The 20,216-nt window shown below is 39.9% G+C and overlaps 1 protein-coding gene across 1 annotated transcript; it reads right to left on the reverse strand.

Annotated features, from left to right (window-relative positions):
• Nucleotides 1-278: 278 nt before the first annotated feature.
• On the reverse strand, nucleotides 279-4,001 carry LOC149837282 (FLUCTUATING-LIGHT-ACCLIMATION protein 1, chloroplastic). The gene is made up of 3 exons (XM_090007312.1): nucleotides 3,816-4,001; nucleotides 1,768-1,947; nucleotides 279-647 (listed from the first exon to the last, which is right to left on the reverse strand). The coding sequence occupies exons 1-3, from the start codon at nucleotides 3,947-3,949 to the stop codon at nucleotides 407-409; spliced, it is 555 nt and encodes a 184-aa protein (XP_089863438.1). The 5' UTR covers nucleotides 3,950-4,001; the 3' UTR covers nucleotides 279-406.
• Between the last annotated feature and the right edge of the window lie 16,215 nt (nucleotides 4,002-20,216).

Below are 20,216 nucleotides of genomic sequence, written 5' to 3' on the forward strand. Positions count from 1 at the left end.
GGCAACTTCAACACCACATTTCAACGTCATTCACAAGAGGATGTTTTTTGCAACTCCTCTGCTACCATATTTTGGGAACACAATGTTTTGTCAAAAAACAAAAGAAAACATATCTTGACAACACATGAAACAATGTTTCCATGCATTGGTTCACAAATAAAGGCTTATTGTTCATCTCAAGGTGAAGTCAACTTGAAGAAGTGATTTTGGCCAATATAAAGATAGGACATTCCTTGATTTCAAGGCAATGCCATCTCTAAGAATAACAGCACAACATATTCGGTAATTGGACATGATAGTAATAACAAAAATAATACAAAATTCAAATATACATAAAACTTTTATACACAATGTTATGGAAACTAAAAGGAAATAATACAAACAACCATATCATAGTTTCCTTCTCTTAGTAGTCATCGTCGTTTTCATCTCTTCCTCCAGTGAATCTTCTAACTATGGCTCCCACCACACCCAGTAACAGGAACAATGCAAATATCTCAAACCCTCCTCCAATTCCGATCGCAGCGCTCGGTCCAGGGATGAAAAATGAGAAAGGTGACCAACCCCACCCACCATAATATGGTGAACCAAATCCATAGCCTCCAATAAGTGGAGGTGCCACTGGAGGATTTATGTAGATGTTTGTCCTGTGAACCAAAGATGGTCAGAATCTGAGCATCATGCAATCTCTAAGAAGATGCATGGATGCACCCATTCACCCACAAACAGCGGACAAACCAGGAAGTTGCATTATGCTCCACAATGCAATTTCCCAACTCATCCCACTTTTCTGAATAAGGTGCATCTAGAGTTTCTAGACAAGTGGAAAATGTTGTATAGGACCACTGTTTTATCAAGGAATGACTAGTCTTGTTAAAATGTAGCTTTAACAAGCCAGGTGGATGACTTGTAACGTAGTCTATTATCATTGACAACTTCAAGACTGACAAACATACACGGTCTAATCTTAGAAATAAGGTTTCTTATGTTTTTTGGATATGTGGGCTTGGGAAAACACTTTCTAGTGTTCCTCCATAATACTTATTGCCAGGGGCGTAGCTAGGATTCATGTGAGGGGGCGGCAAACAGGGGTGTAGAAAAAAAAATTATTTGTGTGATAGTCAGGGGTTCGGGGGCAGCGCCCCCGAATTTTTTTTTTTGAGATAAAATAAAAAATGGCTACAATTATTAATAAAAATCTATTTCATATGGACAAATCAAACTATTTGCTGCAGTAAGGGCTGGGCTAGGACTGGGCTGGGCTAAAAAATGGATAAAAATCTATTTCATATGGAATCAGGGCAGGGCTAGGACTGGGCTTTTAAAAATATTTTTTTTTAACTGTTTGGGGAGGCAGGACTGGGCTTTTAAAAAAAAAAAAAAATTTTAACTGTTTGGGGAGGCAGGACTGGGCTACAGCCCAGTCCTGCCCCCCCGTAGCTACGCCCCTGCTTATTGCAACTTGCAAAAGACATCTTTTAAGAACTGCATTAGCAGAGTATTTTCAGGGATAATTTATGCAAATCATGCATATTCAAACTTAGGTGCTGTTTACCCATCCAAAACCAACATACCCAAAAACGCAACATGTCCAATCCAATTTTCAAGTTATATGCTTGCAATTTCAAAATATTGAGGGACATTTCAGGCCATTTGCCTAATAAACAGAAGGCCCTGGGGCCATGCTGGCAGAATTATCTTCCAAAGAAACAAAACCTTAGAAGCAACCTATGGACAAAACCACCCACATGGAAATATAATAATTACCTCGAATTGTTAATTCTTGGCGACGAAGCCCGCGGTGCTGACCGGAATGCCTGGCCGCCGACTCTACCACCGGTTTTTGCTGCCATGGCATCATGGACTGGGCCAAGTGTCAAAATCCCTGCAGCAAATGTTGCTATTGCCAGTTTCACTAATCGATCATCCTTCCTTGTTTCATCTTCCCTAAGTTACTTGAAGAATCAAAGTTGGTCAGAACTAAGATAATGAGAGAAACAAAATATTTATACCTAAGTACTTGTTATAAGATAATGGGAATATCAACATATTATATAGCTAAGAGAAAATTATAAGATAATGGGACTAGAACATTCATATCTAACTACATGTTATAACACTTTGGTCATTGGCCAAGGGACAAGGTTGCATAAATCAATTTTAAGAAAATGAGGCATGCATGTCAAAAGTAGGAAACAATACCTAATCTCTTTATTGGTATGTTGAGCACCATGTCAAATATGGGAGTTCATAAATGGTAGAATCATTGGAGTTCACATACTCATAAGACATCCAAACACAACATACATAGGTATATGCCTATATATAACACTATTGAATAACATGACTGTTTGATTTGTTGAATTGAAAGCAGATTTTATTGAAACAAGAACTGATTTTATTCTCAAAGCATGACACACATTCTACAAAGATAAGGGAAAATGCCTTAATGTTAATTAGCCAAACCACCCAAATTATGAAGAAATTAGTGTCAATTAGGGGCTGTTTGGATGACAGAGGGGTGGCCAACCAGGTTTTGCCTCAAATCAGGTTTTTGGCAAACCTGGTTTGCCAAAAACCAACCCGATTGAGCTGTTTGGGAGACCAAAAACCTGGTTGGTCACAAAAAAACAAAAACTAAAAAAGAAAAAAGGGAAAAAATTAAGGCCTGCCATTTCCTGGCCGGTGTCTGGCCGAAAAATGGTGGGCACTGAGCCCGAGCAAGGGCAGTGATTGCCCACTTCTTTTTTTGGACAGTAGCGAAAAGTAGGAGGCCCTAGTAGCCAATAGGCAGAAGTCCATTGTCGACACTTATGCTGGCCATTGCTGGTGCGTCACTTATGGGCCCTTGGGTCTTATATTGATCTCTGACCCGGGAACAGACAGGAGGAAACAGCAGCATGGGGAATCATAGTCCCAACTCCCAAGTTCGTCTATTTATTATCTGTTTAGTTTCTTCCTCCGTTTCGATTTTCTTTCTCACTTTCAGAAATTCTCTCCTTTCCAAAGCTGTGCAATAAAAGGCCCCTACCTACTTCTGCCTCTATAAGGCTAGAGATTTTTGCTACCAACCATCAAATTTTGAAAAAAAAAAAGAAGAATGGCTGGCCGGGCAGCTCACAAATTATGAAAAACTTAAAAAAGAAAAAGAATGGGTGGGCGGCCCGCCACCGGCAGGTCTAGGGTTGAAAAAACTGGGGTGGGCCTCATTTGCAATGCCCAAACCAAAATCTGGTTTGGTAGCACCCAAACAGCCACCAAACTCAGTTTTGGGTGCAAAACTTGGTTTGACACCCAAAACCTGGTTTTGGGTGTCATCCAAACAGTACCTAACCAATTTCTATCTATCACATTTTATATAGTAGCACTGTAATCAGACGTCATTGACTGCATATACCGTACGTAACAACTACCCTTCAAATTGCAACCTTGCATAAAAAAAATTAAAAATTAACTCCTGGTAAAAAATTCTAAAAGCCGTCAAGCTTTCAATCCAAAAATGGTTTTGTCCGATACTATTCAATGAAATAAATTTAGGCTTTGATACTAATATCAATTCAACCCATAACTCAAAATCAATGTGTTGTTAGAACATGTAGACAAAGATCAAACCATCATAAATTGAATGACAAATCCATTTAAACTTAGTGGTATACAGTATTAGATTCGTTCAAACCCACTGCCTGAAAAATAAAGGGGTTGAACTAGGTCATGACCAACCCATAATATCCATCATTTCATCAATTTTAAAGGCTACGAGAGAGAGCTCCTATATCCTTAGAGAGAGAGAGAGAGAGTCCTTTTAGCGGTTTTACCTGGTTGGTGGGTGTTGGTTGTGCTCATTCATGGAGGCCCTGCAACGCATGAACTGGGCCAGCCTTTGGGTGCATCTCCTGTTGGGTGTGAGTGGGACTGTGAGTGGGCTCTGGTGAGAGGACACCATGGCCATGGCTGGATGCGTACGGTGCCTTATCTTCTCTGTTGGTATGCTGAATGGGGTTTTGAGGGGAGATTTTGGTTATATGAGTGAACAGGGGTGTCTTATCCTTCTGACTGTAGATTTTCCACGTGGCATCACATGAATGGTGGAGAGAAAATTTCAAGAAGCATCCCATGGTGTAGGATATTTCTCTTGGGAGTCTTGTCACGGGCATGATTCCAAGGCCCTCAAGCTCTGTGTGCAACAGTCTTCTTGCTTTGTTAAAAGCATAAGGTTAGATTTAGTCTAGCCAGTAGGTGGTTGAAATTAGTCAGACCTGGATTTGGTTTGGTGGGCGCAGCGCACACCAAGTGCTTGACAAAATGACCAATAAGTTGGTTTCCTCCTGTTTTAGTGCAGAGTGTACACCAAGCGTACGTTCTGGTTTTTGCAATGTGACCAATATATCAGTCCCCTCTTGATTGAACGTTTTGATAATATTTCTCTAGGTTTACTCTTTTTATGGTTATGGTGTTTGTGAGTATTTGCCGGGAAAACTAGCCATTGGAATTCAAAGTTATGCCTACCCTCAGGATAACCATTTTGAGGAATATCAAGACGCTCATCAAAATCTTACCGGTGCTCGCTACACTCTTGTCCTTCCTTTTCATGTGCCTCTTTTTGTTCCAAATCAATCACCCAAATTGCCAAGATTGATGAAATTTGCAGGCTGATCAACGATCATTCGACTGAAAACCTTAAGCCAACTCTTGGTCAAATTGGGTTGCCCATCCAATTTTCCTTCATTGAAGACTTACTTGGTTGCTTATTTGCTGGCCATGCAAAAGGTTTAAGACATTGAAGCTCTTCAATTTTGTAAGGAGACATACTGAGTTCAGGATGACTGTAATACTCTTAAAAAATTTTACAGTTCGGTCGGACAAACCGGCATTGAGATCAGGAGAAGGCTCGATCTAGAACGTGGGGGATTGTGGTGGATGGGTACTCTAATCAGAGTCTAGTCTGGTGGATTCTAACATATCTAACATGCAGTATTTTTGCTTTGAGACATGTGGGTTTGTTGTCCTAGAGTTTGTACTTTGGTTGACATGGTGAGGGAGAGGTCGGAGGTTCCTCATTGTGGCGAACGAGGTAGTCCAGGCGAAAATAAAATCAAAGGTGGTTCAAGGTCTATAATTTGTAGAACCTGGTCTAGGGGCTATAGGGAGGTCTAAGAACGGAAGGAAGGTTTGGGACACGTGCTCTGTACAGAAGGAGAAACTGCAGGAGGTCAGGGAAACTTGGTTTAGGCGAAATGACCAAATCAGGTACCTGATAAGGTGCGATTTGGTTTTTTATTTCAAAAATTAGAGAAAACTTATTTTAATGCTATAGATATGTCCTAGGGATACCTGGAAAGTTTGTACCAGACTAGGGTGATGTCTTCCACATTATGAAACTCCGGTACATGATTTGCAATGTAGCAATGCCTATGGGATCAGTGGAAAGCAAGAGTGTACAGTCAAAATACTGGAAAAGCTTGGGCCTTTCGACGAAGGTGAACAACCAACTCTTGGGATTTTGGTCCTCACGTGGATTAGAGAGAGATTAAAGAGAGAGAGAAAAGTCAATTCATAAATTCAATGATCTCAAAAGGAAACCCTATGCCTCTATTTATAATGTCTGGCTTAGGTTTGGGTTTAGCTCTAATCTAAAATAGAAAATCTAACCCAAACCCGCATACACCTTCTAATTGTTTAAAAAGAATCCTAACTAACAATCAGAACTAGACTAGAGAGGGAGTCAATTAGCCTAGCTGGGGTCCCTCTCTAACCAGATCCTAAAGGCCAATTCTAATTGCTAAAACAATAATTAGAAAATAGAAAATAATGCCTAAGTGTGACCCTCACACAAAATAGTAAGAAGAAATGAGAGGGGGGCATCCAAGCCGTCTTTTTGAAAAATAGGGGGCACCTTTACTTTCCTTTCTTCTTAGCTTCTTTCTTCCAAAAATGGCCCATATTGTGAGCCCTCATTAGTTGATTTTGGCTACCTCCCATGTAGCCTCATTCCTTCCTTTTCCTCCTTTCTTTTGATTTCAAATGTTTTCACTCATACGGAAAGTGGTTCTCCTTGTAGGGAGCTCTCTTGGTGTGTCATGTGTCTCAATTGTTGGACCCATATCCTTCTCCTTAGCTTGAATAGAAAGATGACATGTGTCCATTAACTCTTCTCCATGTGGATCTGCCATGTCAGCTGCCACACTAGGGCCCCACTTTGACTTGAGAGACCCCCCTTATTGGATGTTGGATCTTAGGGTTCTAGATTTGGCACCTCCACTGGATTTTGGTCCATAACAACTCCACCATACTTCAGTACACCTTGCCTCTAAGGTCCAAAATTTGGGAACCTTTTTTTTAGGTCGAGTTCTCATTCCCATGTTGTCTATTCTTTTCTGTCATTCTCACACTGCACGAGATGCTTTTGTATCATCCAATCATATTTCAACAACCGTTTGGTCTTCAATATGATAGATGTTTGGGGCACATGATCTTCATCATGAGGGCACTTCCATAATTTTTGGAGGCTCACCATGGAAGGACTTGAGGCGAAACACATTAGAAACAAGGTCGATCTTCACCTGGCTAGGTATTGTCACATAGTAGGCGAGTTTTACCTACATGTTCTTCCACCTGGTATGGGCCATAGTACTTATAACGCCCCAAGATTCTAACCCAAATTAATTCTATAATTTTATAACCCAAAAACTTTTAACCATTTTTTTTAAAAGACGAGTAATATGCAGTGAAAATCTTTTTTGGGGTTTGGGCTAGATAGCCTTGGGTGGGTTACAAGCAAGTAGCCAATCACAACAATGGATCGAACCCCGATCCTTATTTGGTCTTGAGTCCAATCCCTCGAGTCATTGATTTGACTTCCATGTTCACAAACCATTCAAATATTTAAAGAAAATAAATGGAAACATTAAAAATGGTCTAAAACACCCATACATAAGTCATGAATAAAAGTATGAAGTCTCAGTCAACTAATCCAAGGCATGAAACGAAGATAAAAAACTGGTTTAAGAAGCCCTTGTTTCATCCTTCCATTTTATCCAAGCTACTCATCACCTAAAACTAATATATATAAGGGGGTCAGACTTCTGGTAGGTACAATAACATCACATAATTATAAGAAACTAAAACATACAAGATGAACAAGTAACATAGCATGCATTCAATCATGTTATAAAATATGCATTCAATCATGTAATCATACATTCAATCATGCTAAAAAAAATGCATTTAGTCATATAATCATGCATTTAATCATGCAATCAGGCATATAACCATGCCTTCATTGAGCATCTGGGTAATACGTGAAAGGAAACAAGGTTCTCCAAAATATATTTACCAAGTCAAAGAGTTCCACCAACGTACCAAAGGAACACACACAAGCCATAAAATGGACTCACACACAAACACCCACTAAAGGGGCAAATACAAGGAATAAAAAATAATATTTTATTGATCAAGACTATGCAAGATGCATAATTTGAAGAGGGCCTTTGCCCCATATTTATACACAATGAGGAGATGACTCATAAAGAGTCGTTGGGCTCCCAACTGCACTATTTAGAGCTGTTGGGCTCGCAATGGCTCTATTTAGAGCCGTTGGGAACACAACGACTCCCTATGTTGACTAATTCAAAATAAAAAAACAAAAAACCTAAAAAATCTAATCCTAATTACACTCTAGTTATATTATATATGCATGTATATATACATATAAATATATATATATATATATATATATATATATATATATATTAACACTCTCCCTCAAACTTACGGTTGGATAACTGAAAGTTTGTCCAAGAGAAAGTGAAATTTAGGAGCAATGAGAAGTTTGGTGAAGAAATCTATCAGTTCATATTCTGAAGTAACGTAGGGAAGATCAATAGTACCATGTAGAAATTTCTCTCGAACATAGTGACAATCCATCTCAATGTGTTTTGTTCGGTTGTAGAAAGTCTGGTTGCTAACAATATAGATGAAACTTTTGTTGTCAAAGCACAGTCGTGATGCTCCTTTACTCTAAAAGACCATATCCGCTAGCAATCTCCTTAGCCAGACTATCTCTATAGTAGTTGTAGTCATGACTCGATATTTTGCTTCAATTGAAAATAGATAAACTTTTTGTTGCTTCTTACACCTCAATAAAATCAATGATTCACCTAAAAACATACAAAAATGAGTGGTTGAGTGACGATTATTTGGATTACCCCCAATTAGCATCAATATAAGTAATTAAATCTAAGGAGGAAGAAATAGATAAGAAAAGTCTTCAAAAACTAGAAGTTTTAATATATTTAATAATACACAAAACAACTCTCATATGAACAATGGTGGGAGCATGCTGCTGAAACTGGCTCACTATGTGAATCATATGTGTAACGGCCTGGTAGATTTCAACCAAAAAATACCAAGATTTTTTTTTACATCTTGATTCTTTTTTTCTTTTTCAAAATGTAATAATGCAACAGTCTCACCAATGGACACGTTCCAACCATACCGTACCAAGTACTGTGTTTGAAAATCAACAGCTCAAAATTTTTGTAAATATTAAAGCTTCAAAAGATTATATTTTTTTTATGTGAAAAACATGATCCAAGTGCCGATTCTTAGCAAATGAACCATGCTGAACACATTGGATTTACAAAGAAAATGCTGGAAATACTGATAATTGATATTATTTTGAGGTAACTAAACAAACCTAAGGTACATATCAAATATTGACATCCTGTTTTGTCTCTTTCTTTTTTTATAAGACCGGGGAGGTTGGTAAAATTTTCACATTGCTGCAACTTAACGATCTACATACGCCATTGGATCTTGGATGCTATATAAAAGAAAGTTGGTTTTAGTGCATAATTCATGGTTAGCAACTTTTTTACTCATTAGGGGCGGTTTAATGATTTTACTATACATAGTTAAATCAATTGAGGTATCATCTGAACAACGGGGGCTCCGCTTGTCTGGTAGGAGCAGCTAGTACACGTTACCTTGTGTTGGGTCATTGCAGGTTCAAAACCCAATGGTATAGTTGTTTAACTAGTAGGGGTTTGCCTAACCCCAACATGCCTTTCAAAAAAAAAAATGAGGTCTCATCCGACAGTTTCAATGAAATTAGGTATCAAAAAGTATTTTCAAGAGAGATGAATTATTTTTTAAATATCAGGCAAAAGGTGGGACTCTAAATGAAATTATCCCTATGTAATGACTGATGGACAACCAGGGTGATAACCCCTACTCGAGTTCTAAGATAGACACTCGATTATTATCGTGCTGTTTTGCTATATCCAGGTATGTCATTTGAATCAACAACTTCGTTTATATAAAAAAAGGTGTAAAAGTAAGAAGAGAGCTTCATCACAGTAGTTTCCATTGGAGTTATAACTTCATGGTGCCGACATGCTATAAGGTTTTAAAAATCATTGCAAAGGAGTACAACTTGAGTTCAACCAAAACAATGGTTTCAAAATGTTGGCTCCATGATAACAACCTTTTTGGTTCATTATAACTGTCATTGTTTTTGTTTTTCATGAGTGTGTCCTTTGCTGCAAGGTAGGAGCCAAGAAGAAAGTATCTTTGGTGGCCGGAGAGAAGTATCCATGAAATTTTACCACAGAAACTGAACTTAAGTTCAACCATAATAATGACTCCCAAATTTTGTCATTTGATAACCTCTTTTTGGTTAATCATTGCTTTCAATGTTCTCTTCTACACGGTGTATTGCAAGGTCGAAAGGTGTGTGGATGCCGAAACAGAGAGAGAGACGAACGTGGCCTCGGCCTAACACAGGAAACCCTTAGTCCTCTAGCCCCCCCCTCTGTTGGATGTAAACATCGACATTAACTCACTGTTATCCCCTCTTCAACATCCTCACCTCAAAGCAGGTTATATGTCCCCCCCCCCCCCCCCGAACAGGGCCGGTACTGAGATCTCATGTTCGGGGCTTCCAAATAGCGCCACGTATACGATCGAGACCGGCATGGTTCCCGATGACAGTCCGCATCATACTGCATCGTAATTTGGTGCCGCAACAAAGACTTAAGTACCCTTTACCGCCATTCGCTTCATCTTCCTCGAACAGACATAAATGTCATCCTTCTAGAAAACTGAACCGTCGGTTCGTGAAAAGGACAAAACTGCCCTCCATCGTTATCGCACCAAAACGTTCCGCAGAGTTTGCGTATGTAGCAAGCGTTATATTGTAGGATTCAAATAGTTCGAAACAATCCATTCTCGCTCTAAGCACTCTACCGGAGATTCTTTGCTTTCATCTGGAGTCGTCGGAGCATCCTTTCCCTTTGTTCCAGAGCATCTGTTTCCGTCTTACCACTGCTTACTCTACAGTTGGAATATCCAAATTCCCATCGTTTCGGTGAGTTTCGTGTAAGGTTTCTTTCTTCAATCTGAACTTTGCTTCTTATACAACGATTTGTTTCTTATGAACCCAAATATTCCGACGATTTCTAATCATGATGATTATGTAATGTGTTGTGCAGGTTAACAATGTCTGCGCCTCATCAGATTAGAGATACCCCGTCGTTCTATGGGTTGTCTATTAGAGAAGTGATCCGCCAGTCTCATCTATTTAAGGTTTTTGAAAGATACCAAAATATACTTAAGATTGAGAACGATAAAAATAGGGAAAAAGCCTTGGAATCGTATTATGCGGAGGATTATCCATCAGATATCGAGGTTGCGGATCAAAGGAAGAACTCTGAATTACGAAAGATGCAGAACAAGGATGACGAAGAGAAGGCAAAGGCAAAAAATATTGCTGAGAATTTGAAAAGAAGGCTGAGGATTGACGCACAGGCGAGGGAAAAGATGAAGAAGAATGAGGAGCAGTATCAAAGTTATGTTAGCTATTTAGTGGATGAAACTGCGGCACAATGTAAGAGGAGAGACTTGGAGTGCAGTGCAATGTTTAAGAAGGCATGGCTACTGTAGAAGGAGGAGGAGAGGCGAAGGCAAATGAATAAGGTGGAGGAAAAGAAGGAACAAAATATTCCTCAGTATGAGGAAGAAAAGGAAAGGCGAATGAGGGAGAAGGAGTTTGAGGAAGCTAAGGAAATGCAAAGGCAGGAGAAGGAGAATGAGAAAAAGAAGGAAAGGCAACAAAAGGAGAAGGAGGAGGCAGAAGAAAAGGAAAGAGAAAGGAAGAAGCAGGAGAAAGAATTCCAGGAAAGAAGGAAACAAGAACTGGAAGAGAAAGAAAGGCGGCGGAAGGATAAGGAGGAGGAAGAAAAGGAAAGGGAAAGAAAGAAGCAGGAGGAGGAAGTGTAGGAAATGTTAAGGAAGAAGCAGGAGGTAGAGGCGAAAAGGGAGAGAGAAATGAAGCGGAAGGATGAGGAAAAAAAGCAGAGAGAAATGAAGGAGAAGAAGGAGGAGGCGAAAAAGGAGAGAGAAAGGATGCAGGAGGAGAAAAGGGAGAGAGAAAGGAAGCAGAGGAAGGAAGAGGAGAAAAGAGAGAGAGAAATGAACGATAAAAAGGAGGAGGAGAATAGGGAGAGAGAAAGGAAGCAGAAGGAGGAGGAGAAAAGGGCAAGAGAAAGGAAGCAGAGGAAGGAAGATGAGAAAAGGAAGAGAGAAAGGAAGGAGAAGAAGGAGGAGGAGAATAGGGAGAGAGAAAGGAAGCAGAAGAAGAAGGCGGAGAAAAGGGAGAGAGAAAGGAAGGAGAAGGAGGATGAGAAAAGGAAGGATAGAGAAATGATGGAGAAGGAGGGCGAGAAAAGGAAGGCGAGAGAAAGGCATGCGATGGTGGAGCCGGTAAAGATGGAGATTGAAATGCAATTGGAGGCAGTGGACCCACCAGAAAGTCCCAGGTTGGATGGAAAATAGCAGAAAATAGCGACGAAGGTAAATATATCCGTTCTGTCTGTGAAGATTTAATAACATGTTTAGCGATTTTGGTATAGCGATTACTGTGATAGTCTGTCTGCAACCAATATTATTTATAGCGGTTAGTAGAATAATATTTATAAGTACAAATGAAACTTAATTACAATTGGTAGGAATAATATGTTATTTTGTGTTACAGGGAGTTCACAGGAGAAGTAGAGCACTAGGTGAAAAGCTCGGAGGTCGGTGTCAATGGCCTGTAGTTCTGTCATGGTATGGTCAGCTGAGTGCATATCAGAAGGACTGATTACGAAATATGCACTTCGGTGGCCTTTTGGACCAGCAATATTTTGAAACTTGCTGAAATACCATGACCCACCTGGTAAATAAATGGAATGATAAGACGAACACATTCCAGTTTGATTCTTTTGAGATCATCATGACTCTAGAAGATGTGGCGAGGATCACTGACCTTAAGTGCGATGACAGTGCTGTCCTGTTACGGCATTCAAACTATAACGCAAGGGAGAAATGCACGGCCCTGTTAGGAATGTCGATGGACGAATGAAGTCAATGTATTTCTGGTGGAATAAATTCCACATCAATGAAGGTCTCATTTTTTCGTAATAAATGGGAAGGCCACTCCGCTACTTGTGCATCTGAAATAGCTGACCAAGAGTTGCGTGGCTTCCTTCTATATTTTTTTGGTCTTACATTATTTTCCGATTGTTCTGGTTCGAGAATAAGTTCCATGTGGCTGCAGTACCTGACAGACTTAGACGAAGTAGACAACTATGCCTGGGGTGCCGCTATGCTCGCACACTTGTATAGTCAACTCCACCGTGCGAGTAACAGTACGAAAACAGTTGGTGGATTTTGGCCATTTGTTCAGGTATTTGTTGATTATATACTTAGTAATTGTAGAACAATCTCATTGTAGGTTGTGGTGTTACTAATAATATTGTTTTTGTTAGGCCTGGGCGTTGGAACATATTATCCCATTGTGTCCTTGTTGTGGCCCTCCGATTTGTGGTTTTCCAAAGATCGGTCGTTGGGCTAGAATAAACGTTGCAGTTTATAATGCTAAGTCCATTTTAGATGGGCTGCAACTAAATGAGGTAAACGTTCTAAAATTGTTTACAATCGCGACAACATTTACCATTGAGTATTATAAATCGTTGTAATGTTCAACATACTTAAGTATCCATCGCTGCAGGATTGTCTTCCGTAGTACATATCGTTGTTGCCATATCATGCGTAAATAAATGTTAATATATTTGTCATTCGTTATTAAACAGAATTACCAATGTACAACTTTTATGGAGACCTTATGGAGATGGGGAGGACGATGATGAAGACGTTGTTGCGGTGGCTGCTAGATTGTCTTACCGCGATTTGTGGCTATTCTGCAATTTTGAAGCCGAGTTGCAGCAAGGTAGTCGAGTTCTTCTACAATCTGGCTTTGGGCAGTCTATCCCAAATAAGCCTTTGGAAGTGAGAAGGAAGATGAATAGTGGTGGTGGCAGGAATGTTAATTGGCCCGATCGCTACAGGGACGAATTATTAAATTGAAACTCAGGTGGTTTGATCTCTTCTATTTCGAAACCACATGAAGGACGACAATTTGATCCCTTCTATTTCGAAAGGTATTGAGAACCAATGCGGAGAAATCGGAAGATTGAAAAAATTGTGAACCTATGCCTCCCAACTGCCCCTTCTCATGTTGCAGTCCAGCCTCTACAACCAAAACGTCGTCTCTCTCCGGTTACTACGACTGGTCCCTCAGTAACAAAGCGCGAGGAAGAGCGAACACTTGCACTAAAAGAGAACATTGTCTCTACCGCAAGGTTCGAAGTTATGGAGAGGGAGAATAAGAAATTAAGGGCAGAAGTAAGCACTATGGGGATTCATTTGAACTCAGTGGTAGAGATGATGACCAGTTTTCTTAATAAAGGTCTCGCAACGAAGATGCCACGCAGGATAGACAATGCACAAATAAAAAGTGAGAGACAAGTCTATGATATTTCATCTGATTCGTCAAGTGCCTCAGAATAAATCATAGTTTTTCATTTTTATCACGCTAGGTTTTTGTTGTAATTGTATAATAAGTTGTAGTAACGTGACATTCTTTTATTGTTTAATTCTTTTTTATTACATCTTTTCGTCTGTGGATCTCTGTAATAAATAAACTTTAATCGAAAATAGATGTTTGTTCAAAAATCGTGGCATTGCCTAACCTCTCTAGCATCGCTAAGATATATCATTTATGTTTAGCAATCACTGTATTTGTCTCCGCCTCGAAAGAATATCACAATAAGGATTGATGATGTAAGCCTTGAACAATAATTTAACGAGTTCTGACGGCGTAAATGATGATGTAAGCCTTGAACAATAGCGATAAGAAAAGGGTTTGTCGTTGCATGAATATATCGATGTATCCATATACGATAATCAATAGAATAATCGTGAAAGATTATTCATACCCAAAAGCTTGTTATAATGCGACCGACAAACGACGGGGTTTTTATTATTTAAAAGTGAATAATTAAATTTCGGGGGTGTTTTCGAAAAAGTCCGGCATGTGAGACGACGTATTTTTAATTATTTCTATCGAAAAAAGGGCGGTTTGTGGAAAGACGTATTTTTAAATTTTTCGAAAGCAATCATTTAATTTGGCGGCGGCTATCGAAAATAAGGCAGCATGCGAAAAGACGTATTTTTATTTATTTAAAACACAATCATTTAATTAGCGGGCTGTTTTTCGAAAATGTCCGGCATGTGAGACGACATATTTTTAATTATTTCTATCGAAAAAAGGGCGGTTTGTGGAAAGATGTATTTTTAAATACTTCGAAAGCAATCATTTAATTTGGCAGCGGCTATCGAAAAAAAGGGCAGCATGCGAAATGACATTTATTTATTTATTTAAAACGCAATCATTTAATTAGCGGGCTGTTTTCGAAAAAGGGCGGCGTTTTCGAAAAAGGACTTTACCTTTGTATTTGACTGAGGACAACGTTTTTGTATCTGCGTTGCAAAGGTGCCATCGATATCTCCGTCCAGGCATGGCGCCGAAGAAGGGGACAATCGGAGCAGTACGACCAGCCATGGCGTCCAAAAAGACGACTACGAGGCCAATACGACCCGGCACGGCGCCAAAGACGATGGGAGCACTACGACCGGGCACGGGGGCAACGAAGAGGACGGTGGGAGCAAAACGACCAGGCACGGCGCCAACAGAGAGGACGATGGGAGCAAAACGACCAGGCACAGCGGCAATGGAGAGGACGATGGGAGCAAAACGGCCAGACATGACGCCGAAGAAGAACACAACCACATCCACATTACCAGCATTAGCGCTTAAGACGTATATTTTTTGAAACGCCTGAGCGGTTTAGTCAACATTTGCCTTTTCATGCCGTATTTGGACTATTGTTGTTTACTGTAGACAATAATTTCAATGTCGAATCCTGAATACCACGCTCATGGTGCACACAGTTCAACATCCACAGGCAAGGTTGGGCGGCAACGCCCTAACGAGTTCGTAGATGACATCCAGCAGATGCAAGATGAATTTGCAGTTGGGAACACTATCAGTAATTTTGTAAGTATTTAACCACTATCAATTTCTAGGTCGTTTCGGTTTGTATGTTTTGAAGTTCGTAAATTTGTGTAATCAGACAATGTGTGATTTTGTCAATTACATCTAGAGCAAGCCAACGAGCAATACAGTATGCTTCATCACCCCTTATTTCATGGTATGGTTGTTCTGCTGTTGTTTTGTTTGTTTTTATTACGTATTAAAGTTTCTTGATGGTTAAATCTTACTATTTCGTACAACAGATGTACGTCCGACGAAAGCCATACAACATTGGATTCAAAGATGCAGTACCTTGTTGGAACAGCGATGATGAGTGCCTAGACATTTCGAAATTTGGAAAGGTAAGTGAACAAACCTTTTCTCAAAGGTTTAGTCGTAACATCCCCATCACGATATGTCTCTGGAATGAGAAATTATTTTTTCGATTCGCAGATTTTACTTCCTACACTTAGACAAAATCCCAACCATTGGGTTCTATACGAGATGAATTTTCTGGAAAAACAACTATGGTGCTACAACTCATTGGACTGCCACAGTGGCGTAGAACGCGACGCTATGCATTTGGTAAGATTGTGGCCATAGGTGAATCGTAGCTATTCGAGGTGGACCGGAGTGTAATATATTATCCCTTTATCACAGGCGGGATTCCTTAACGAGGCTATGGGTGTCGACATTGCCGAGTGGATATTGCTCTGTGCTGACGATGCTCCTTTACAAAGTAATGGGGTCGATTGTGGCATATTCGTAATGAAGCATATTGAAGCAATATACAATGGAATAGATGTTACTTTCCACGCTGTATGAGCTTTGTATCCGATGTTATTGTTTATTCCTGTTATATATTCGTTTCACATTACATGTTTTGTTGCAGGATATTATGCCAGAAATACGCGACGAAATATGCGAACAATTGATTGAGTTTAAAAAGAACGGCAAACAAAATATGTTGTCTTCCTCTCCGCCATCACCGTTCTCACCCTCCTCCTCGACAGCAATCGGTGCAGTCGCGCTGAGGATGGCCAGCAGAAGGTCCACCACATTGTCTTCCTCTCCCTAGCGAGGAGGTCTCAGCACAGCCGCCGTTCCGGTGACGGGTGTTCATCTCGTTCCGGTGATGGGTGTTCTACGAAATGTAAATCGTAATCAGAAATCGCTGTATTGCTGAACCTACGGTAAGGTACGCCTAAGGCGATTTCTTGGGACGCGTCTGGACGTACTTTTGGATTTATTTGAGATCGAAAAATTCGGTCCAATCGCATTGATTAATATTTGGAATATCCCCCACATTGTTCAATTTCATTAATGCGGAGTGCATTTTTACTGAAGATTTGCTTTTGGTTTAATGAAACTGACGTATATACTTGAAAACTGACGGAGGGTGATAGGACGTTTCATTAATATTTGATTGACACAACACACACTTCCACTTTGCTTCGCGAATAAGGAACCGACAAATCGATAATATTCACACCGACAAGTTTTCATGGTGGTAGCAGTGTAGTTGACGGTAGACCACTAAGCATATCGTTTCGTACTATTCGTAAAATACGGAAGCTACATTAATGGCCGTTATTCACTACTTTTTTCATATGCCAGCAATAAAGTGATGTTTAAGCATACAACATTTCATAGCGATGTTGAATATTATCATTTCGAACATTAGAAGTCTTTGTTCATTAAAATACATCGCAGTCTCACTCAGCGACTGTCAACCACGCCGGTTGAGCGCACATCTTTTATCAATTGCAAGCCTTTTAGATGCTCGCGAGGCCTCCTTCACTTTCTCCTCCGCAATTAGAAAGGACGTCAATTTTTTGCAGAGTTCTTCGCGGAATCCGGGTATATCAACCTGCAAAAACAGATTGTAAAGTAGAAGCAATAGATATGCACTTAATCCCCAATAACAGAGGCGAAGAAATGGCATACAACGTCGAATAAGGGTTCTGCACCATTGTATATTGCTTAAATGTACTTCATTACAAATACCTCGCAATCAATGCCATTATCTTGTAAAGGAGCATTGTATGCCGTGCGATAGATCCACTCGCTAGCATCGACTCCCAAAATGGCTTTGAGGAAACCGATCTGAGAATAATGCGACCGACAGTAAATTCATGACCCCAGTACACGACTTGTTCCTCACATAGATATTGAAACTTACGAGATGGGAAATGTCTAGCCGTAAACCACTGTCAACTTCCAACGAATTGTAACACCATAGTTGTTTTTCGCGTAAATCCATCACGTATAAGACCCAATGCTTTTCAGATTGCCATAGTGTAGGAATCAATATCTGCAAATAGATCGAAAAATTGATGTTAGCACTTGTTATGCTGTAATATTGCACTCTATGTTTGCTTACCTTTTCACTTGACAAAGGGTCTCTGCAGTGATTACCGTTAACCCAATAAGGTATGCCGTCTTGAAATCCACTAGAGTATGGTAAACAGCGTAAGATAGTCTGCAAACCCAAACATTGCTAACACTAACGATAACAAACAAATCAATTGGAATAAATCAATAACGGAAAATAACATAAAATAAAACCGATATACCATGAAATACGGGCTTACGACGCATATAGTCTGGCTTGATGCGCTGCTTTTAATATAACTGACGAAATCGGATATAGTCTGTTTGAAGCAAATATGTTGTTAACGGACGTACACATGGCTTACGTATATAGACAACTGCTACTAGTTTCATACTAACAAAATGACTGATAATGTTGTATTGTGCGAATTCACTCTGCATTCTGTTGATGTCCTCTAGGAGTGATTGACTAAGTTTTCGCCCAACTTCGTCGGTGGATGTTTGACTGAAATGAATGTGGACATTGCAACGAACGATATTGAAAATACATTATACAGTACACAAAACACAAATCGCAAAAAATGGCATGAAACAGACGGAGTTTGATGAAAATGTAGACGATGTGTAGACAATATACCCATGATTCGCCATTGTTGATCGTGTAGCTATCTTCGTCTGTGTAAGTTTGTATGTATGAAGGAACCGTCTGTTTGATTGTTGCTGGTTCACGAAGTAGAAGACAAACACAGCTTCTAGTACTCATGCGACTATTTATGACCTAAAAGATGTACTGCTCAACCAACATGATCAATGAATACTGTACGACAAATCAAACATTTATTGTTATCCGTTGTAACTGAGTAATTCGACTTCATATTCGCTGCATGGCGATTTGTGGTTATCGTTGAATAGCGATTTGTGCAGCAATACTCAGCCTTTGTAAAGGGTGTTAGTCAACGCCGATTTGCGGTGTTAAACGATACTAGTATAAATTGATAGTGAACGTTTGTTCATAATAACCCCACGGATCTAAAAAAAACCCACGGGTTGAACCACATATCGATTGTGAGAAATTGTGATGTACCACTCACACTTGCACTTCGACTGTTAAAGCGAACAATGTTCCCCCTGTACCAGATGAAGAGGTTGACTTACCTCTTAAGAAATGAAGTGAGGAAGAGAAAAGACACATTGAGTAGCCTTTTATTTATAATATATGAATATAACATTTCACAGGATAACAATAATGATTTCAAAAGGCAATTGGAGGTGTCACAGGAATCTCGTGTAGGCAATTAATTTAGTTGTCATGCCTCTTTGCATGCCCCGATCTCCACAATGCCGGGTATGTTTTTGCGTTTATAGTCATTTGTCACTGACGACTTGCGGTCCGTGGTTGGATTTGCTTAAATCGATAGATAGCGATTTTTTGCTTCTGCATGAAGTCGATCCATGACATCACTGTATGGCGATTTGTGGTTATCGTTGATTAGCGATATGTGGCAGCGCAGCATAGCGATTTGAGGGAATTGTTCGACTGTCGATCTAAGCGCGATGACAATGGTTGTTCAAGTAAGCTTTTTTGGGGCATTGACCAAGGTTGCGCTTCATTTTATGATCCAAGTAGGCTTTCAACCTCGCAGGTGATAGCATACTTAGATCATAAAATGGAACACAACCTTGCTCATTGGCCGAAAAAAGCTTACTTGAACAACCTTTGTCATCCCGCTTTGATCGACATTCGAACAATACACTCAAATCACTTCGCTGCGATGCCACATATCACTAATCAACGATAATCACAAATCGCCATACAATGATGTCATCGATCGACTTCCTGTAGAAGCAAAAAATCGCTATCTATCGATTTAAGCAAATCCAACCACGGACCGCAAGTCGTCAGTGATAAATGACTATAAACTCAAAAACAAATCCGGCATTGTGGAGATCGGGGCATGCAAAGAGGCATAACAACTAAATTAATGGCCCACACGAGATTCCTGTGTCCCATACCTATCTGTCGAATGCATCAGAGCCTGTCATGAAAGAGAAAATATTAGACACTGAATTAAGTTTCACAAGAAATGCATACCTCCTCGCAACATTGATTACATACCAAAAGACTTGTAAAACTGTAGCGATCATTGCCGGAAATCTGGTCGGGAGGAATGTAGGTTTGAACGTTTGGTGGTACTTCGGCATGGTTTTGCTGCATGATGGACATTACACGAGTTAGCTATTTGACAAGCTCCTCGCAATGGGAAGCAATATAATGTTTTACATACCTGTTCATTGCAAGGGCCTTGTTGTTTTTTATTACAGGTAGGTTGTTTCTTAATCCGCTTCTTGCCAACCAATTCTACTGCACCCTTTGCCCTCCGACGACTGCGATCAGAGGCAGGTTTTCTTTTGATACCCTTCGCTTCATGAATATGTCCATCATAATCAACAACGTTCACTACTGACTTGT

The sequence above is a fragment of the Nuphar pumila genome, chromosome 5 (genome assembly GCF_984573655.1).
Source record: "Nuphar pumila chromosome 5, dmNupPumi1.hap1.1, whole genome shotgun sequence".
Taxonomy (NCBI): Eukaryota; Viridiplantae; Streptophyta; class Magnoliopsida; order Nymphaeales; family Nymphaeaceae; genus Nuphar; species Nuphar pumila.